The 22694-nt window shown below is 48.5% G+C and overlaps 1 protein-coding gene across 44 annotated transcripts in view; it reads left to right on the top strand.

The window, feature by feature from the left end:
* The window catches only part of LOC139762916 (CUGBP Elav-like family member 1), a 464351-nt gene that overhangs the window by 167272 nt on the left and 274385 nt on the right, over positions 1 to 22694 (top strand). For 42 of the 44 annotated variants that reach the window (XR_011715864.1, XM_071688195.1, XM_071688391.1 and 39 more), the window contains exon 2: positions 4364 to 4414. The exons of the other annotated variants lie outside the window; for them this stretch is intronic. Coding sequence is in view for 40 of the 42 variants with exons in the window: in XM_071688195.1 (XP_071544296.1) it covers positions 4364 to 4414 (51 nt within the window). In the remaining 2 variants the exon portion in view is untranslated. The remainder of the gene's footprint in view (positions 1 to 4363; positions 4415 to 22694) is intronic. 44 annotated transcript variants of the gene reach the window in all.

The following is a 22694-nucleotide window of genomic DNA, read 5'->3' as shown; positions in this document are numbered from 1 at the left end:
TGTGCTCAACGATCGTACCGTCGTGCTCAAGGATCGCACCGTCGTTTTCAAGGACCGCACCGTCGTGCTCAAGGGTCGTACCGTCGTGCTCAAGGATCGCACCGTCGTGGTGCTCAAGGATCGTACCATCGTGCTCAAGGATCGCACCGTCGTCGTGCTCAAGGATCGTGCCATCGTGCTCAAGGATCGTACCATCGTGCTCAAGGATCGTACCGTCGTGCTCAAGGATCGCACCGTCGTGGTGCTCAAGGATCGTACCGTCGTGCTCAAGGATCGCACCGTCGTGCTCAAGTATCGCACCGTCGTGCTTAAGGATCGCACCGTCGTGCTCGAGGACCGCACCGTCGTCGTGCTCAAGGATCGCACCGTCGTCGTGCTCAAGGATCGTACCTTCGTGCTCAAGGATCGCACCGTCGTCGTGTTCAAGGATCGCACCGTCGTCGTGTTCAAGGATCGCACCGTCGTCGTGTTCAAGGATCGCACCGTCGTCGTGCTCAAGGATCGAACCTTCGTGCTCAAGGATCGCACCGTCGTCGTGTTCAAGGATCGCTCCGTCGTCGTGTTCAAGGATCGCACCGTCTTGCTCGAGGATCGCACCGTCGTCGTGCTCAAGGATCGTGCCACCGTCGTACTCAAGGATCGCACCGTCGTCGTGCTCAAGGACCGTCGTACTCAAGGACCGCGTCCTCGTGCTCCGGAACTTTAAAACATTTTCTCCGGTAACTCTTGAGAGTGAGTGACGGGGACACGGGAGAGAATGACAGGGTTGAAGGGCGTCACTAATACACGGAGGTGGAGGTAGTCTAGGGAGTGGATCTTGACAGCCGAGGATGGAGGAGGGAGGTGGGGGCGGTGTTGAGAACTGTGGACTGTCTGGCTGAGTGAGGGGGTCAGGAGCGTCTGGGACGGGTAATGTCGGTGGACAGGGAGGGAGAAGTTTGGACGGCTCCCGTCTGTCTGTCTGTCTGTCTGTCTGTTCCCCCCCCCCTTATGGCGTCACCCAAGGTAGCGTACGCATACAATACCTTAATATGTAGTGTCATATGTACTTCCCCTAATATGTAGTGTCATATGTAGTACCCCTAATATGTAGTGTCATATGTAGTACCCCTAATATATAGTGTCATATGTAGTACCCCTAATATGTAGTGTCATATGTAGTACCCCTAATATGTAGTGTCATATGTAGTTCCCCTAATATATAGTGTCATATGTAGTTCCCCTAATATGTAGTGTCATATGTAGTACCCCTAATATGTAGTGTCATATGTAGTTCCCCTAATATGTAGTGTCATATGTAGTTCCCCTAATATGTAGTGTCATATGTAGTTCCCCTAATATGTAGTGTCATATGTAGTTCCCCTAATATGTAGTGTCATATGTAGTACCCCTAATATGTAGTGTCATATGTAGTTCCCCTAATATGTAGTGTCATATGTAGTACCCCTAATATGTAGTGTCATATGTAGTTCCCCTAATATGTAGTGTCATATGTAGTACCCCTAATATGTAGTGTCATATGTAGTTCCCCTAATATGTAGTGTCATATGTACTTCCCCTTGTGTGTAGTGTAATATGTGATGTGACACGTAGGTCCCCTAATATGTAGTGTCACATATACTACCCCTTGTATGTAGCGTAACTTAAATCCTTCCCGAAATATGTAGTGTAACATGTACTTCCTCTAATATGTATTGTAACATGTAGTTCCTCGGATAGTGACTGTAATGTATACTTTCTTTATTACATGTCGAATACATCTCCCCCCCCTCCAAGTATACCTTGATGCCTGTGGTATGACATACCACGACCAACATACCACGTCTGGTATGCTGGTACCCTCGTATATGGCATATGGAATTTTCCCATTTAAGGCCACTTGATACCCCTTGGTATATCGTCTGGTATCCCTAGTAGTCCCTTATACCCCCTGGTATAACCTCTGGTACCACTGATAGTCCCTTATACCCCTGGTATAACCTCTGGTACCCCTGATAGTCAGTCCCTTGTACCCCTGGTATAACGTCTGGTACCCTCGATAGACCTTTATACCCCTGGTATAACCTCTGGTATCACTGATATAGCCTTTGGCACCCTTGGTATAGTGTCTGGTACCCCTGATGTAGCCTTTGGTACCCCTGGTACAGGTCCTGGTAACCCCTGGTATAACCTGTGGCACACTTGATGCCGTTTTCCACTCAGTTTTATCTCCTGATCATTCTCTCTCTCTCTCTCTCTCTCTCTCTCTCTCTCTCTCTCTCTCTCTCTCTCTCTCTCTCTCTCTCTCTCTCTCTCTTCCCCCGATAGTTAAAAACACTTGCTCCCCGGTCAGTAGGCAGGCCAGTTTTCTCATTGCCTTCGAGAAATGCTCACAATGCCCTCCCTCCTCCCTCCCTTCCTCCTCCTCCTCCTCCTCCTCCTCCTCCTCCCTCGTTTGCAACAGTGATTGGAGAAACGTATCCGATGGCTTGTTAAGGGCGCGCGTGTCTCCCCGCGCCTTGTGAGCACCTGGAACGATAAGATATCGTTAGGGGGCCAGACTCGTACCAGGGATTGGGGCTCATCAGCAGTGTTAATTATGTCTCGGTTAATTGTTGACCCCCCCACCCACCCTCCCCCCCTCCATGACCATCCTCCATGGTCTGTTTGGTATTGGTTTGGGGTTAATGTGTCCTTCTAACTGGGATAATTTACTTTTGATGGTTCGTTGCTGCATCTCCTCTCTCTCTCTCTCTCTCTCTCTCTCTCTCTCTCTCTCTCTCTCTCTCTCTCTCTCTCTCTCTCTCTCTCTCTCTCTCTCTCTCTCTCTGTTCGTGGATAGTCGTGTGCATTTGTCTGTGTTTATGTGTGTGTGTGTGTGTGTGTGTGAGAGAGAGAGAGAGAGAGAGAGAGAGAGAGAGAGAGAGAGAGAGAGTCACATCAACAGAGCATATGGTCATGTGACGTGGTCTGGTGACGCGTGTGTGGGTGGAGCTGGTTCACGGGGTCGTGACTGATTTCCTTTGGCTTGGGTCATGGTTGGGTAGGGGAGGGAGGGCACGAACGTGGGCTGCCATCATTCTCTTCCTGCAGGGGAATGTGAAATTTGGGCTTAATTAAGTGGAATTTGAATATAGCTGATGGAGTCCATAGGTTTATATATATATATATATATATATATATATATATATATATATATATATATATATATATATATATATATATATATATATTCTTATGAGTCCACGGGTAAAATGAAACGCGATAAGTTCCCAAGTGCACTTTCTTGCAATAATCACATCATCAGGGGAGACACAAGTGAGAAATATAAGTTAGTTGATATACATCGAAGAGACGAAGCTACATATGTTTCCTTGCGCTGCCTCGCTGGCGCGGGGGACGGCGACGGGGCAAAGTGAATAAATAGATAAATATATATAGGGGAGAAAGAATACTTCCCACGTATTCCCTGCATGTCGTAGAAGGCGACTAAAAGGGAAGGGAGCGGGGGCTGGAAATCCTCCCCTCTCATTTTTTTTTTTAAATTTTCCAAAAGAAGGAACAGAGAAGGGGGCCATATGAGGATATTCCCTCAAAGGCCCAGTCCTCTGTTCTTAACGCTCCCTCGCTAATGCGGGAAATGGCGAATAGTATGAAAAAAAGAAAAAAAAAAAATATATATATATATATATATATATATATATATATATATACAAAATGTAATATATTTATAATGTAATATGATATATATAATGTAAACATTTAACAATTAGATATACGTACATTACACACACACACACACACACACACCCACACACACACACATACATAGACACACACGCATTTACTGGAAAGCCAGGAAGATGTTTTATGGATCTAGTAACAAAAATGTGGAAAAATAATGATAGGTCTAAATGTTTAGTGTTGCCCTCTTCTCCTAAGTTAGCTAATGTAAGACAGGTACTGAAAAAACAGCGTTTTTAATGTTGCACAACAACACTGTAAGTAAGACCTTGATTAAAAGCAGGTCAGTTTTATCAGATATTTGGCAGTGTTTACGCCGTCAAATGTAAGGCGTGTGTGACGATGGGTGTGTACATTGGCCGGACAGGTGAAACTGTAACGGAGAGATGCTCTTGGCGCAGTCAGTCAGTACGAGAGAGAGAGAGAGAGAGAGAGAGAGAGAGAGAGAGAGAGAGAGAGAGAGAGAGAGAGAGAGAGAGTGTCACCTGTTCGTGTCGGGTGGCAGAGTGTGTCGTTTTGCGTGTGTGTGTGTGTGTGTGTGTTGGTCGCGAAAGACCTTTGTCGTGGAGAGGTGAGTTGTGATGGGTTTGTCCCGGGTTCATTACCTCACCCCCGTCTCTCTCTCTGTCTCCCCCCACAGGTACGTCGATGGAGGGTCGCCCGATCTTATAGAACTCGACCAGAATGGCAGGTGAGGCTACATCCAGAGTTTCGACCAGGTGGGGTAAGACCTGCTGTATGTTTTATGATCAGGTGGGGTAAGACCTGCTGTATGTTTTATGATCAGGTGGGGTAAGACCTGCAGTATGTTGTATGATCAGGTGGGGTAAGACCTGCTATATGTTGTATGATCAGGTGGGGTAAGACCTGCAGTATGTTGTATGATCAGGTGGGGTAAGACCTGCAGTATGTTGTATGATCAGGTGGGGTAAGACCTGCTATATGTTGTATGATCAGGTGGGGTAAGACCTGCAGTATGTTGTATGATCAGGTGGGGTAAGACCTGCAGTATGTTGTATGATCAGGTGGGGTAAGACCTGCAGTATGTTGTATGATCAGGTGGGGTAAGACCTGCTGTATGTTATATGATCAGGTGAGGTAAGAACTGCAGTATGTTGTATGATCAGGTAAGACCAGCGGTTAAAGGTATGGCGGGTAGGTATACACCTAGAATTTGGTGTATGACAGGGGAGTGTCCACAGATAGGTGTATGACAGGGCAGTGTCCACAGATAGGTGTATGACAGGGCAGTGTCCACAGATAGGTGTATGACAGGGCAGTGTCCACAGATAGGTGTATGACAGGGCAGTGTCCACAGATAGGTGTATGACAGGGGAATCTAACCTAAGGTGTCTTAAGGTCACTTCGTAAGCAGGAGAGAAGAGAGTGGGAAATGCAGCACCTTCTTACGTACTTACTGGCCCGGTCACTATGACCGACTGTAGGTAACACGATTGTGCACATGGCCATACCTTATGTCTAATGTGATTATGCAGCCAACAACGCAAGATTTCTATCTACTTTATAAACATATTCAATGATTACGGTTGTATTTTTAGGTATTTGGAGAACTTCGTTATATATATATATATATATATATATATATATATATATATATATATATATATATATATATATATATATATATATTCCTAATCCACGGGGAAATGAATCACGATAAGTTCCCAAGTGCACTTTCGAGTAATGATCACATCATCAGGGGAGATACAAGAATGAAATACGAGTCAGTTGATATACAAGGAATAGACGTAGCAAGTGCTTACGGAATGGCGTCCTAGCTACGTCTCTTCCTTGTATATCAAGTGACTGTAATATTTCTTTCTTGTATGTTTCCTGATGATGTGATCATTACACGAAAGTGCACTTGGTAACTTAACGTGTATCATTTCCCCGTGGATTAGAAGGAATTTACTTGACCACGCGCTAAATTTCAAATATATATATATATATATATATATATATATATATATATATATATATATATATATATATATATATATATATATATATATATATATATTGTGTGTGTGTGTGTGTGATACACAACAGGTTAAGAGATGTTGAATAGTTATAGGTAAGTTCATGACCCCGCCCACGGTTGACCTAGTGTGACGACGCCATTTTAACGGTCTCTCTCTCTCTCTCTCTCTCTCTCTCTCTCTCTCTCTCTCTCTCTCTCTCTCTCTCTCTCTCTCTCTCTCTCTCTCTCTCTCTCTCTCTCTCTCTCTCTCTCCTAACCCCACCCCACAGAGCACACGTCCCCCTCGGCATATAACAGGAACGGGGTGAAAAACGTGTGCGCAAGTCATGTACATATAAAAACCAAAGAAAAACTCGTTTTACGTCGTCTTTACCCTGCTCATTGGTCCAGGCGAACGAGTGCGTGTGCGAGCGCGCGCGCGCAGGCGTGTGTGTGTGTGTGTGCCTACCTCTCTTTCCCACATCCTACTGGCAACACAGGACTGTTGGGAGTGTATACTGGACGGTGTTAAAACCTGGTGTAGTTAAACACCCCTCGTGCCAACAGTGGCATGTTGAGGTCTGACGCTGTTGTAACGTGGCAACACTGTGTGTCGTGCTGACAACAACAGCCAGCTCCTGCCCACAGTAAAGGGGCCCAGTGACAGCAGCCGGAAGCTGGCAACAGGTGGGTGACACTTGACAACAGCTGGCAGTTGGCAACAGTAGGGGGACACTTGACAACAGCCGGCTGTTGGCAGCAGTAAGGGGGGTGGGGGACACAGCTGACAACAGCAGGCTGCTGGCAGCAGTAGTGAGTAAGAGAGAGAGAGAGAGAGAGAGAGAGAGAGAGAGAGAACGTTAGTGGAATATTTTTTTTTTTTTGAATGAACATTTGCTTTCAGTGGTTAACCCTGGGGGAAAAAAAAGAAAAAAAGTTTCCTTTTTTTTGTTATTGAAGTTCTAATTTGTTATGTTGTCGCTGCTACGAGGGGTAGGTAGGCTACGGGACGACAGAATGTATGTTTTAAAGAGAAACATTACAATGTATAGCACGAAGGAAGGTTGGATGGTTTTTTTTTTTTTTTTTTTTACAACAGGAGGAAGGGAAAGGATGGGGTTTTTTAGAACAGGAGAAAGGGTAGGATGGGGATTTTACAACTTGGAGGTTAGAATTGGGTTTTTACAGCAGAAGGAAGGGTAGGATGGGTTTTTTACAACAGGAGGAAGGCTAGGATGGGTTTTTTACAACAGGAGGAAGGGTAAGATGGGGTTTTTACAACTTGGAGGAAAGATATAGCTTTTTACAACAGAAGGAAGGGTAGGACGGGGTTTTTACAACAGAAGGAAGAATAGGATGGGATTTTTACAACAGGAGGAAGGGTAGGATGGGGTTTTTACAACAGAAGGAAGGGTAGGAATGGATTTTGACAACAGAAGGAAGAGTAGGATGGATTTTTTACAACAGGAGGAAGGGTAGGATGGGGTTTTTACAACAGGAGAAAGGCTAGGATGGGGTTTTTACAACAGGAGGAAGGGTAAGATGGGGTTTTTACAACAGGAGGAAGAGTAGGATGGGGTTTTTACAACTTGGAAGTTAGAATTGGGTTTTTACAGCAGAAGGAAGGGTAAGACGGGGTTTTTACAACAGAAGGAAGAATAGGATGGGGTTTTTACAACAGGAGGAAGAGTAGGATGGGGTTTTTACAACAGGAGGAAGAGTAGGATGGGGTTTTCACAACAGGAGGAAGAGTTGGACGGGATTTTGTGATGGCCTGACGGTGAAACCTCTGCGTCAAGTTAGGTCAAAGGGCCAGGCCATATATTACCCAAGGTTCCCACACCGTCTTGGCTCATCACTCGTACCGTTGTGTCCTCGAGGGGTCGTACCGTTGTTCTCAAGGGTCGTACCGTTGTCCTCAAGGGGTCGTACCGTTGTTCTCAGGGGTCGTACCGTTGTTCTCAAGGGTCGTACCGTTGTTCTCAAGGGTCGTACCGTTGTTCTCAGGGGGCCGTTCCGTTGTGCTCACGGGTCGTGCCGTTGTTCTCAGGGGTCGTGCCGTTGTCCTCAAGGGGTCGTACCGTTGTTCTCAGGGGGTCGTACCGTTGTTCTCAAGGGGGTCGTTCCGTTGTGCTCACGGGTAGTACCGTCTTGCTCACCGCTCTCGCACCGTTGGGTTCAAGGGCCGTACCGTCGTGCTCAAGGGTCTTGCCGTGCTGCTCAAGGGCCGTACCGTCGTGCTTAAGGGTCGTGCCGTGCTACTCAAGGGCCGTACCGTCGTGCTCAAGGGTCGTACCGTCGTGCTCAAGGGTCGTACCGTCGTGCTCAAGGGCCGTACCGTCGTGCTCAAGGATCGTACCGTCGTGCTCAAGGGCCGTACCGTCGTGCTCAAGGATCGTACCGTCGTGCTCAAGGGCCGTACCGTCGTGCTCAAGGGCCACACCGTCGTGCTCAAGGATCGTACCGTCGTGCTCAAGGGTCATACCGTCTTGCTCAAGGGTCGCACCGTCGTGCTCAAGGGTCGTACCGTCGTGCTCAAGGGTCGCACCATCATGCTCAAGGGTCGTACCGTCGTGCTCAAGGATCGTACCGTCGTGCTCAAGGATCGTACCGTCGTGCTCAAGGGTCGTACCGTCGTGCTCAAGGGTCGTACCGTCGTGCTCAAGGGCCGTACCGTCGTGCTCAAGGATCGTACCGTCTTCCTATTGTGGGCTGTAAACCAAGAGGACTTGAAGCTCAGGTCTACCACCACAGTTTACTTCTCAACGTTTTTCTATAAAAAAAGAAAAAAAAAATTAATACGACGACGTTGAATCCCCTGGATGGAATCACCCATGACTATGTAAACTGTTTACCTGACCAGCAGGTCGTAAGGTCCTTAACAAGCTGGTTGTGTAAACCAGGAATCACCCAGAGGTGGATGGGTAGAGGAGAGAGAGGGGGTTTGGATAAGAAACTCTTGAAAACGATGGTTAGTTCACCTTTAATGAACTGGTTTACAGTAAACCGTGGAAGAGGAGCACGTGGAGTTGTCCAGGGAAACACTTGTGCCTGTAGTTTAACCAGGGGTGTACGACCCCTTCCCCCCTTCCCTTCCCTCCATGTAACACTTGTGGTCTTACGCAATAGGCGGGGGGGGGGGGGGGGGGGAGATCACCGCACACACACACACACACACACACACACAAGGCGTATTCGCTGATGGCTGATATCAAGAAAGCACTCGTTAACGCCTCCGGTTTTTGACACAGGCTTGGGTGAAGGGAAAGGCTGCTTAGGAGTGCGTCAGGTCACGGCTAGACAAATGCTAGAGCGATATCAGTTATCAGGAACAGAGACATTATAACAATATCAGTTATCAGGGAGAGAGCCATTATAACGATATCAAGTTATCAGGAACAGAGCCATTATAACGATATCAAGTTATCAGGAACAGAGCCATTATAACAATATCAGTTATCAGCGACTTAGCGTCATCCAGAATGACATCATATATATATATATATATATATATATATATATATATATATATATATATATATATATATATATATATATTCCTATGAGTCTACGGGGAAAATGAAACACGAAAAGTTCCCAAGTGCACTTTCGTGTAATAATCACATCATCAGGGGAGACACAAGAGAGAAATATAACAGTCAGTTGATATACATCGAAGAGACGAAGCTAGGACGCCATTTGGTAAACATGTATATCTATATATATATATTCTAACTCCTTTGTTCTTGATACAGTAATGGCTGCAACGCTTCCTGTCCAGGGAATATCCGGCAACCGAAATTAGAACGTGCTTCAGGTTCACTGCGTTTTAGCTGTGTTTTTTTTGTCATGACTGATCCAGTGAAGTGTGTGGTTTTCGTAAGGTCTTGTTCCCAGGTAGTTTTTTTTCCACCCCCTACTGACGAGGGATTGTGGAGGGAGGGCGGGGGGGCTTCTGTGTCTCCTCCAGCACAGATTAGGAATTTAGGGATGTTGTTAAATGCCTCCGGCACATAACCTCGTCATAGACCATCGGGTCTTGTGTTATCTGGCTTTCCTCATGTACTGTCCTCCAGCAGATAACCTCGTCATAGACCATCGGGTCTTGTGTTATCTGGCTTTCCTCATGTACTGTCCTCCAGCAGATAACCTCGTCATAGACCATCGGGTCTTGTGTTATCTGGCTTTCCTCATGTACTGTCCTCCAGCAGATAACCTCGTCATAGACCATCGGGTCTTGTGTTATCTGGCTTTCCTCATGTACTGTCCTCCAGCAGATAACCTCGTCATAGACCATCGGGTCTTGTGTTATCTGGCTTTCCTCATGTACTGTCCTCCAACAGATAACCTCGTCATAGACCATCAGGTCTTCTGTTATCTGGCTTTCCTCATGTACTGTCTGTCCTCTAGCAGACCACCTCGTCGTAGACCATCAGGTCTTGTGTTAAGGGGTTTTCCCCCCACAAAGAACACCTCCTTCCACCCCCCTCACACACACACACACACACACACACACACACACACACACACACACACACACCTCAAGTGTTGAAATTGTGAATAATTATGATGTCAGTCAACCTAAGTTTTAAGAAGTACGTATGTGTATGATCGCGAAAGTTCAGGAAGTGCATTTTGTGTTTGCAAGTGTGGAACTTCCCCCCCCCCCCCAACACACACACACACACACACACACACACACACACCCCTTATTGTACGTCTACGTAGTAACACTCGCCAGCATAACAGCTGTGTGTTGGACTTCCTCCTCCCTCGGGCAACACCTGCCACAGCACTTGTAACACGTGCCGGAGTGACACGCTTGTAATGCGGGTGTTAAGACACAGCACAGTCTTGTCTTGCACGGCCGCGCGCCTCCCTTCCTCCCCAGAAGGTCCATTTTCTCACAGAGTCGGGACGGGAATTGCGGCTTTGTGGACGCACCGCCGTTGTCGCCGCTCCCCACCTCCTCCCCCGGTGTGGCAACGCTGGGCGGTGAGAGTTGCCACGTCGCGATATTGTGGTAGTCTCTTGAGGTCGGTAGTTGTCGGTAGTTTGGGCCGGTTGATGGTGGTTACGGTGGTTAAGTAAGGTAGTACTGCGTGTGTAGTTGTAGTTGAGAAATATAGTAGTCCGTCTTGACGTATATTGGTGGTAATATTAGGGTGTGTGTGTTGAGGGGAGGGTTATCAGTTACTGATATTGACTCAATTCTTTTATGTGCCCGAAAACTATTTTGGTGTACTCCAGGTTGTTGGAGATTGTGGTTTTCTTCTTTCATTGTGCTCGCGACTGTGGGAATTGAACGATTGAACAGTATTTACAGAAAGCCCGAACCTCTGTCCGTGTGTTGTGAGTGTAGCGTCTGTCGTAATTTGAGTCTATATGAATTAAGGACTAAATATTATGAATTGGCATTAGAATTGGATACGTTATGTAATACAGTCGTGTGTACTACATGGGGGAGGGGGGTAGCAGGCATTCACGTCGTAGCCTGGGGACGGGAGTGGGGCTCAAGACCGCTAATTAGGTGCTTAAGGTAATGGCTGAACCAGTCGTTAAGTCTGCGGTGGCTCCGTCGTCAACAGCTCCTCGAAACAAATGAGTTAGATAGGAAGGGAAGTGAGATGTGTCTGCCTGTTTGGCTGCTGCTTGTAGTGGTGTTGAGTAGAAGAGTGTTGCGGTGGGGGGGGCCTGGCTCTATCCCTCCACGAGCACCTTCCCGAGGGGTTGGGGGATGGTGTTGCGTCATCACTATCCTCTCTCTACCCCGCCATCCCCCACCACCACCCACATCTCCCAGCAGGGGCCTCGGACTACGGGCCAATAACCCCCCTCCCCACTTCCCTTCTCGGCCCCCCCCCCCTTTTTTTTTTTTACCGTCCTAGTCCCCTCCAGACTTTCCAGCAACTTATAAAAATGGGCTCCTGTTGTTTTAGATTTAAATACTTCTAAGCCATTTTGTAAAGCACATGGCCAAGGACTCAGAAGTTATTTTTGCCTCAAGATCGGATATTGTAATGGTTATGTAAATGACGGCTTATATGTCATTTTCTCTTGAGCAAATATATTTTGCTTTTGGTGGTAGAGGTGGAATAATCGTACCCCACCCGCCCCCCGCCCGCGTCCAGGTAACATAAGGGGTTTGTTTACGTCTAGGAACACTCGGGGTCTGGCCGACAGATGGCGTGCGGGGGCGGCGGCGGCCGGCACCGCTCGCGCCTCTGGTGAAAAATATTTGGTCCCCTCTCTTCCCTAGCTGTTATGACTTACTTAGGTCTCTTGGTGGATATCCAAGTGGTCCGTAAACCGGATTTGTTCTCCGGGGGTTGGGATGTCGATGACTCTAGTGATGCTAGGCAACGGGAGAACGATTGTTTAAAATGAGGTGATGGTTGGCGCTTCGCCAGCCCGAGCGCGCACCGTGATACTCGGAAGTAATCAGCCGTTTTCTTTCCTTGTCCGTCCGTTATGTACGACGGCACCAGTTTTATAACGGCCCCTAGCTCGGCAACTGCTCGACATTTCGTAATGAAATTCGTTAGATAAACTCTCCCAGGAATGTAGATGTGAAGGCTTTCATAGAATTCCATCGCGGCGTTTGAAAGAAAAGAAAAGAAAAAAAAGAAATCGTGTTTTTCGTGTGTAAATTATTCAGACGACTCAGCTCATTAAATACTGACATGAAGAGATTTGGAATTTTATTGCGGTTAATGGGTTTTTTTTTTTTCTTTCACTCTCGTCAGGGACTTTACTTTTGGCAGCCATGTTCGTCTTGTCAGTAAAGTCCCCGTCCACCCCCCCAACCCCCCGCAGTGCCTGTCAACGTGTCTCCGGAGTTCAGCTTCGTATTTGAAGGCGCTGGCGGGGTCTCGCATCTGTTTGTATTGCTGGCTCCAACGTTGTGATTTTGGTCGCAACACTATAACCCAATAACCCCCCCACGGGGATCACGTCCGATGTCGATCATTAGGGTTGATTTCCCGGGTCCAGAGTGTGTGTATGTATACTCAAGTGGTATCGGCGCGACCTGTGCGTGTGACCTTCATAAAGGTCAGGTCATATAGGCCAGGCTTAAACCGTTGTGCTCGAGAGTCGTCCTGTCTCGTGTTCTTATCAGTTAATAGGGCTGTTACATCTCTTATCATAGTTTGAGGTGAGCAAGGGCAGCGAGTGTAGCGTATCTGCCATCGCGTTGTATTGTCAAGTCAGATTGAGCGGCGTATTTCACGTAATCACTTTCGTAAAACCACGTCAGCATTTCTGCAGACTCTTACATGGTGACGCCTTTCCTTTGATGCGCATTTTATATCAATCTTTGTTATATAAGATCGCATTTCATCTAAGATTTTGACCCTATACAACCCCCTCCCGAAAATGGGAAGGCACTGTTTCGCTCATTTGAACAGTGACGCGTGGTGCCGTCACATACGCGTACCTTCACAGTACGTACGTGAAGATCATGGGTATGTGACGATGCATCGGGTGAAAGATATTCCTTTCTTTCGTTGCTTTTATCAAGATATCTGCCTAACACATGTCGCTCCTTATATATATGGTCTCGCCTTTGGCTTTCCCTCTCGGATGATCCTATACCCATTCCATTTTCGTCTTTACTTCCTTGTGCAGTCACTTCCTATTACTCTTTTTTTTTAACTCCATTCTCTTTTTCTTTTATATTATTATCACGTTATTTATTAAACATTCTGTTTTACACGCTGTGAACGTAACGCCACATCTTTCTTATACCTTCCATTTTGTACCACATTTCCTGTCACCACACATCGCCGTATCTCTCTACCCCGATCTTCCCATTCCCAGACTTTCTCCCCTCCTTCGCCCCATCCCGTCTGCGTCGTCCCCTCCTCCCCCACGATGGCAGCAATAAGATGCACTCCCCCACTCCGCTCTCTTTTCTCTCCCGTCATTATGTAATATTTTTTTCCTTTTAGCTCCGACGATCGCTCGGAGTTAGAGCTTTATAATGGCCAGATTAATTTTTATGGCCGGGTCGAGTCCTCGCGCGGGGCCGTAGTCCATGTCAGGTTTTGTTAGATAGTTTATTGGACGGCGAGGTGCTCGCGCGCGCACGGGGGAACACTTGAGTGTTAAACTGTGTTTCTTACGCACAAATAATAGCCACACACACACACACACACACACACACACACACACACAGAGGAAAGTTTGGGTTTATTGTTTGTGTCTGGATTGTCAGAAAGCATTTGACACTGTGCCCAATTAAAAAGCTGGATCACCTGCCACGAATGAGGGGGGGGGGGAGACTCATCCGCTGGACAGAGACGATTACCCTTGTTGTGAAGGGAACAGGGGGGGACACATGCTGGACAGGCCTTCTCCAGGTGGGTGCAGGTTGTCACAGTGGAGTGCCGCAGGGGTGCTTTTCTGGGACCGCTACTGTTTTTGATACATGTGAAGGAGTTATTGGAAAGTATGGCTTCCTCCCTGAATATATTTACGGAGGAAACAAACTTTGTGAGGGAACTGAAGAGCGAGCAAGAGTGCATTTATCAGCTTAGAAAGGAAGAGCGAGCCAGAGTGCATTTATCAGCTTAGAAAGGGAGAGCGAGCCAGAGTGCATTTATCAGCTTAGAAAGGGACCTAGACAGACTCCGAAGTTGGCCTGGTACATGGTAGATGAAAGCCAACCCCGACCATATGTAAAGAGCGTGTGACACGTCGAAAGAAATCTTCAGTATGATAATTGTCGAGCAAGAAACGAACTTCAGGAGGCTCTGTGTGTGAGGGACTAAGGAGTTGACATCGCGCCAAGTCAAACGCCAGAGTCTCACATTAGGAGAATAATCAAGGAAACAAACTGTTTGCTGGCAAATATGAAGATAGCTCTCAAGAATGTGTGAATATGGAGATATTGAGCAAGCTCTTCATAACCTGCATGGGGCCAAAACTGGATTGTGTATCGTAGGTTTGGTCAACGCGCATATAGAAGCAGAAAGAGCTATCGGAGAAAGTCCAGAGGAGGGCAACAAAGGTGGCACCAGAATTGATCAAGCTGAGAGTTACGGGGATGAGGCTAGAAGTTCTTACATTTGCTCACCATGGATGAGAGAAGAGTGAAGGGTGACCCCGATCACCACCTCAAGTATTTAACACATACTCGCGTTTAGGCTAGGACGTTTGTGTGTGGAGTCACCTATAGGATTACAGGCATGGTACACACATACAAGGTTAAGAGACGGGGCAACGCGAGTGTAAAACTCTCTCTCCCCGTAGGAGACCAAGTGGTAAAAGAGGAAAAATGATAGTGAATGAAAGAGGACAGATGAAAACAGGGTCGTTTAGGCTTTTGGGAAAGTAATGATGGATTCGAGGAAAGTGGAGCCCATTTTGCTTGAGGTATACCCAGGATGGAGGTGAGGTTGTAGATGGAGGAGATAGTGATAGAGGAAGGTGTGGGTGTGGATGGAGGAGAGTGAGGGAGGAAGATGAGGTTGTAGGCGCAAGAGAGGGTGATGGAGGAAGGTGAGAGTGTGGGTGGAGGAGAGAGTGATGGAGGGAGGTGAGGGTTTGGGTGGAGGAGAGAGTGATGCAGGAAGGTGAAGCTATGGTTGGAGGAGAGGGTGATGGAGGAAAGTAAGGGTGTGGGTGGAGACTAGAGAGTGCTGGAGGAAGTTGAAGGTGTGGGTGGAGGAGAGAGTGATGGAGGAAGGTGTGAGGATATGGGTGGAGGAGAGGGTGATGGAGGAAAGTAAGGGTGTGGGTGGAGACTCTAGAGAGTGATGGAGGAAGGTGAGGATGTGGATCTGGAGGAGAGAGTGATGAAGGAAGGTGAGGGTGTGGTTGTGGAGGGGAGAATGATGGAGGAAGGTGAGGGTGTGGAAATTGAGGAGAGAGTGATGGAGGTGTGACAGTAGTGGGCAGGAAAGAATGGTTCAGAAGATGGGAGGGTGAGGGGCGAGAGGGAAGAGGGTGAGGAGGTGAGGAGTGGGGGGTTGTTGAGATTGATGGAGATGGCAGACTTGGCTAGCTATTTTGGACGGTTCAAAGTTGACGTGAAGTTAGGCTGGCCGAACCACCTCCTCCTCCTCCTCCTCCTCCTCCTCCTCCTCGGCTAGGCTCGCATCTGTGTCTTGGGCCGGCCAGGGGCCTACCTCCCGTGGCCCTATACGCCACCTGCTGGGGAGGGGAGGGGTCGTTCTCTCCATCTTTTCTACCTTACTTTATTCACGTGACTCAGAGCTGATGGTGGTCGTTTATACCCAAGGGTCGTATCGTCGTTCTTAAGGGTCGTGCCGTCAGGTTACACACACACACACACACATATATACACACACACACACACACACACACACACACACACACACACACACATCCCTGAACCATTTGCCTATTTTATCGAGCAACCCTTAGAAGAAGATGAACAGCTGGATCGACTGTAGACCGACTACCGCCACCAGGATTCGAAACCTATGCTGCTCGACCCTGGGCGGCCCTTGGATGCGTCACGGTCAGGAACATCGCTAACCACTACACCACATGATCTCTCTCTCTCTCTCTCTCTCTCTCTCTCTCTCTCTCTCTCTCTCTCTCTCTCTCCCCCACGATTGACGAAGGTCAACTGGTGGAAGTGTTTGTCTCTGACGTTGGTTGGCTGGGGGGTGGGGTAGGGTTTGTTGTTTTTAAGTGCAGGAATTATATAAATGCTCAATATATCCCAGGTGTTTGCCCTTATGAAAACAGTCAAGACTCGTGTCTTCATCTCTTTTGGCAACTCGCACGAGTATCGCCGAGGGAGGGAGGAACCTGTCGCGTCGTAAGGAGATGCGAGTACATACATAATACATCAGACCAAACACCCCCTCCCACCCACACACACACACACACACACACACACACACACACACACACACACACACACACACACACACACACACACACACACACACCCACCCTGAGCACAACGACGGTACGACATATATTCAGCACGACGGTCGGGACGACCGTTTGAGCACAGCGGGATGATCTTTGGTTCTAATGATTGCCCTGAGCCATGCTCCTTCGTCACACACACACACACACACACACACACACACACACACACACACACACACACACACACACTTATGTGTATATAAAGGTAATATCTATCATCAGTCACCGTTGCTGCTGCGTATACCTGCCCTGAAACCTGAGGGCAGGACACAGCTTTCCCGACGTGTCACGAACACCTCTGTTGGGTCATAGGAGACAGAGAACACCAGGCGATTGGTAGAGACGAGACGGAAGACGGGAGGGAGAGACGGATAACGGGAGGGGAAGACGGATAAAGGACCTGTGGGTGGAAGGCGAGGACGGATGACGAGGGTATGGGAGGCAGAAGGAGTGATGAAGGTGGGGATGAATAGATGAGTAAAGGGAAAGGAACGGAGTGATAGGGTTAAGGTTGAATGGATGAGTAGGAGGGGGGTAGGAGAGAGATGGATGAGGAATAGAGGGTCAGAGGGAGATGGATGAGGTATAGAAGGTCAGAGGGAGATGGATGAGTGGTTACAGAAGCGGCAGCTTGAGACAGAGGATTGAAGGCAGACGGATGATAGAGACAGGAGTGATGGGAGACTAATGGAAGATGAGGGATGGGAGGAAGGAGATGAGGGGTGAGGGACGGGAGGAGAGGGGGCGATGCTGCCAAGGTACTAGTGTGACGGGTGGAACAGACGTCCATGGTGACTGGGTGTATTATTTGTCTCCCCGGTAGCACCAGCAGCTCCACCAGGCACTGTGGCACGAGCCTGGTGACTCCCATCGCCTTGCGCTCAGTGGCTCCCGGGGGAGGGTTATTGGCCTCCTGGTGGGGATTGGGGTTTTTCGGCTGTCTGGTGGAGGCTGTGAGTGTCTGTGGCTGTTAAGGTATCGCCTTGGTTTTGGGGCTTTTGTGTCTTGACTTCTAACTTGAAAAGACCTTTTCTATTGCCTCGAAGAAGTAAACCGTCGTCCCATCCTGCAGAAGGCCCTGAAGACGTGATACATTTTTCCCTCCTGTAGGAGGAGTTGAAGACGTGATACATTTTTCCCTCCTGTAGAAGGAGTTGAAGACGTGATACATTTTTCCCTCCTGTAGAAGGAGTTGAAGACGTGATACATTTTTCCCTCCTGTAGAAGGAGTTGAAGACGTGATACATTTTTCCCTCCTGTAGAAGGAGTTGAAGACGTGATACATTTTTCCCTCCTGTAGAAGGAGTTGAAGACGCAATCCACTGGCCCTTTCTGCAGAAGGGCTTGAAGACGTGAACCATGGACACTTCCTGTAGAAGGCCTTGAAGACCTAAGCCATTGTTCTTTCCTGTAGAAGGACTTGATGTGAGCCATAGTCCCTTCCTGTTGAGAAAGAACAAAAGAAGTTGGTTAGGTTAGGTGGTGGTTTAAGCTTTAGACTCAGAGGAGCTTCTTGTAGAAGAACAAAAGCGGGTGGTTAGTTAGGTGGTGTGTATAGGCTTAGAGGCAGAACTTGGAAACCGAAAATAGTGGTGGTGGTGTTGGAGACACACAGCTAACATGGTACCCGGCCAGTCACACCCGGTGTGTCAGTCGTCTCGAGTGAATAGAAAAAAGGCCAAGGAAGAATTCATGAAGGAGGAAGTTAGAGAGTGTTTACTGAGGCTGTGTGTCACAAGGCGTGAGTCAGGAGTGGCCACACCTCGTTCACAAGGCGTCCCTTATGTTCTCCTGCTATTTTCGACAGGCCCATTGCTGGCTCTGACGGCGGTCCCTTCTTGGGCAGATGGATGCAAATTATAAAAAGTGTCTGATGCTGCGAGATGGATGTTTGGGCGTGTGTAAGGGTTGGAGGAGGTTGTAGTCCATACCACTAGAAGATGTTTGGGGTGCCTTGAGAGGGTGCAAAGGGGTTGTGGGTCTTTGTCTGATGACGTTACCGGTGGCGGGAGCAAGATACTGTGATTCATCGTTTGATGTTGCCCGTTGACGTTTGGGCCTGCACTTCTCTGTCTTCAAAGGTCTTCACTTCTAATTCTGTCTGATGTGACTCAATGGAATGTCTTTTTAATCCACGACATAGTCGGTGGTAGAGCTGCCAATACCGTACTACCAGCAGTGCTGAACGGTAGTTGAAGCTTGGTGGCACATAGGAAAGGGTAATGTGAAGACTTGCAGAGGCATCTGTGCCACTTGGAGTTCGTACCCTTGGTGAAGCGCAGTCCGAGAAACTCGGTTCATAATTCACTTCCCTTTTGACCTTACCTCGAGGTTGACCTCCGTATGGACCCAGGCTTTTCCAAAGTCGGAGAAACTTCTTGACTTCGAGAAATGAAATGTCCAAAAGGTCCTTTCCTTTTTTTTTTTATGCCGGCCGCGCACTTAGTCATTAAAACATTTGAATCACCGGGTCAGGTGAAGAGGTCGGTCTAAAGCTGTGCTCCTGCGATCGTATAGGCGGGAAATGCATCGTGATATTCATGAGGTAAACACTGGAAGGTCTGGCTCGATTATGGAAAGAAACCCTTGCTGGAATGACTGGTAGGTTACTGGAAGGCCTGGCTCGATTATGGAAAGAAACCCTTGCTGGAATGACTGGTAGGTTACTGGAAGGCCTGGCTCGATTATGGAAAGAAACCCTTGCTGGAATGACTGGTAGGTTACTGGAAGGCCTGGCTCGATTATGGAAAGAAACCCTTGCTAGAATGACTGGTAGGTTACTGGAAGGCCTGGCTCGATTATGGAAAGAAACCCTTGCTGGAATGACTGGTGGGTTACTGGAAGGCCTGATTCGATTATGGAAAGAAACCCTTGCTGGAATGACTGGTAGGTTACTGGAAGGCCTGGCTCGATTATGGAAAGAAACCCTTGCTAGAATGACTGGTGGGTTACTGGAAGGCCTGATTCGATTATGGAAAGGAACCCTTGCTGGAATGACTGGTGGGTTACTGGAAGGCCTGATTCGATTATGGAAAGAAACCCTTGCTGGAATGACTGGTAGGTTACTGGAAGGCCTGGCTCGATTATGGAAAGAAACCCTTGCTGGAATGACTGGTGGGTCACTGGAAGGCCTGGCTCGATTATGGAAAGAAACCCTTGCTGGAATGACTGGTGGGTTACTGGAAGGTCTAGCTCGATTGTGGAAGGAAAGAAATCTTGGCTGGAATGACTGCTAGGATGCTGGAAGGCCTAGCTCCTTAGCTTGATTATGGAAAGAAATCCTTGCTGAAATAACTGGTGGGATGCTGGAAGGCCTGGCTTGATTATGGAAAGATATCCTTGCTGGAACGACTGGGTGGGTACTGGAGGGCCTGGCGCCTTAGTTTGATTATGGAAAGAGACCCTTGCTGGAGTGACTGGTGGGGTAGAATATGCAGGTTATATATCTATTGGAGCGTCGAGGTGTTACTGGGAAAAGTAACTCAGCTCTTCGAGCCTTCACTTGGGTATGATGACGTGACCTTTGACCTGACCCTTTGCGAACGATGGCTTGGTGGCCTCTACGACTTGACCCTTTTGCGTATGATGGAGTGGCCTTTGACCTGACCCTTAACTTGGTCACAGATCAAGCTGCGGGAGTATGCAGTCTCTCTCTCTCTCTCTCTCTCTCTCTCTCTCTCTCTCTCTCTCTCTCTCTCTCTCTCTCTCTCTCTCTCTCTCTCTCTCTCTCTTCTCGGCCCCCCATCCCCTCCCCGTTCCCGCCAGAGCTCCACAACCCAACGGTGTCTGGTGAGCCACCGTCCCCGAGATGGGAAGAGGTGTAGGGAGGAGCGGGAGGAGGGTGTCTCAAAATCGGGCCACTTCGCCAATCTGGTATTAATCTATTTTAATTGGTCTCGATGAAGTCGTTTGCTGGTGTAATCGGCTTATTCCGTCCCGGCGGCATTGGCACTCCTCGTCGGGGTGAGGGGCGGTTGGGGGGGTTGAGAGACGCAGTGTTATTGACTCGAGGCATCATGGTGGTGGGTGCCTGGCATGGCTTCATTAACGATCTATTGAGGCGGCGTCATTGTTTGCTTTTGGATTATCGTGAGTGATAATGTCCGTGGCCGTGGCCCTCTTTTTTTTTTTTTTTTTCTATCGATGATGGTGGTGGTGCAGGGCAGCAGGTGGGGGAGGTGGAGGATATATGGTTGTGAGAGCCGCCATCGTTAGGTTGTTGAAGGAATTGGGTGCCTGATTGGGCTGGGGGTTGTACGTAGTTATGTAGGGGTGCGCACGTGTGTATGTAATGATGTAGGGGTGAGGACGTGTGTTTGTAGTTATGTGGGGGTGCATACGTGTGTATGTAGTGATGTAGGGGTGAGGACGTGTGTATGTAGTGATGTAGGGGTGAGGACGTGTGTATGTAGTTATGTAGGGGTGAGGACGTGTGTTTGTAGTTATGTAGGGGTGAGGACGTGTGTATGTAGTGATGCAGGGTTGCGGACGTGTGTTTGTAGTTATGTAGGGGTGAGGACGTGTGTATGTCCCTATGTAGGGGTGCGGACGTGTGTACGTAGTTATGTAGGGGTGCGTACGTGTGTATGTAGTTACGTAGGGGTGAGGACGTGTGTACGTAGTTATGCAGGGGTGCGTACGTGTGATGTAAGGGGTGTGCACGTGTGTATGTAGTTACGAAGGTTGTGTTTATGTACTCGAATGTAGGTTGGGACTCGCGTGAGGTGAATGGTGTGGGAGATTGATAATGTCATTTCGTGACTGATGTAACTAGGAATTGGGGCAATTATTTCCTCAGGGAATTACTCTCTGATAATGTCATTTCGTGACTAATGTAACTAGGAATTGGGGCAATTACTTTCTCAGGGAAATACTCTTTGTCCTCAGCACCCATCGGGTGGGGGGGAGGGGGGGTCGAGGTCTTATGGACGCTGGGTTAGTGGGGAAGGAGGTCTTAGGGCAAGGAGAAGATAACGTCGGGGAAGGCCAAGGGCAAGGCGTGGGTGTAGTGGAGTTGTGGGTAAGGGCAAGGCGTGGGTGTAGTGGAGTTGTGGGTAAGGGCAAGGCGTGGGTGTAGTGGAGTTGTGGGTAAGGGCAAGGCGTGGGTGTAGTGGAGTTGTGGGTAAGGGCAAGGCGTGGGTGTAGTGGAGTTGTGGGTAAGGGCAAGGCGTGGGTGTAGTGGAGTTGTGGGTAAGGGCAAGTGGTGAGGTAAAAAAAAGAAAAAAGTAGGGGGAGAGGTGAGTGTGGTGTTGAGCAAGGGGTGTTGAGTCGAGAAGTGTCTGAAATATGTCTTTGGTTCCGAGTTCCTCCCTCAGTATGCCCAGCTGGTATGAACACTAGACTCACTCTCTCTCTCTCTCTCTCTCTCTCTCTCTCTCTCTCTCTCTCTCTCTCTCTCTCTCTCTCTCTCATTAAGAGCTGGTCACCATATGAGGACCTTTGGTCTCTCAGCCGGAGCTTTCGACATCATAGAGAGAGAGAAAAAAAAATATTAGGAATGAAACTCTGTCGGAGCATCACCCTGGGGAAGGCCACGATGGTACGCGACCTGCGGACGACCCTGGATGGCTGTACCTCCACCCTCAGGAACCTCCCCGAAGACCTAGGGCTTGCCGTGTACACCTAGGTGGACTGGTTATGGAAGACGTAGGTTGGGGGTGGAGGAAGTAGGGGGTTGAACGACTGTGACCCCGATCACATAATCGTCTCCCATCGATATCTCATGTTTCTTCAAACTATCATGCACAACGCGAAGGGCATCGCCGCGCAGGCTCTGGCGAGTAGAGAGGGCGTAGTGAGGGTAGAGGCAGGTCATGGGGCAAGCAAGGGGGGCGGGGCGGGGCGGAGCGGGGGGCAGGGTAGATATGAGGAAGGAGGAAGGTAGAGTCTGAGGGAATAATTGAGTCCGGCATCCCGCTCAGGACATGAAAGTTGAAGGCGTTGGAGATGGGGGACAGGCTTGAGCCGTGTCGAGGGAGGGTGTCCGGCGGGAGGGGGGTAAAGGAGGAGAGAGGGTGGACTGGGAGGACACTCCTCCCTCAGGCAGACACGGCCTCCACCTGGATAATGGAGGATT

The sequence above is a fragment of the Panulirus ornatus genome, chromosome 3, assembly GCF_036320965.1.
Source record: "Panulirus ornatus isolate Po-2019 chromosome 3, ASM3632096v1, whole genome shotgun sequence".
NCBI lineage: Eukaryota > Metazoa > Arthropoda > Malacostraca > Decapoda > Palinuridae > Panulirus > Panulirus ornatus.
The sequence above is the reverse complement of the archived record's forward strand: the minus strand, read 5'-3'. Positions and strand labels throughout refer to the sequence as shown.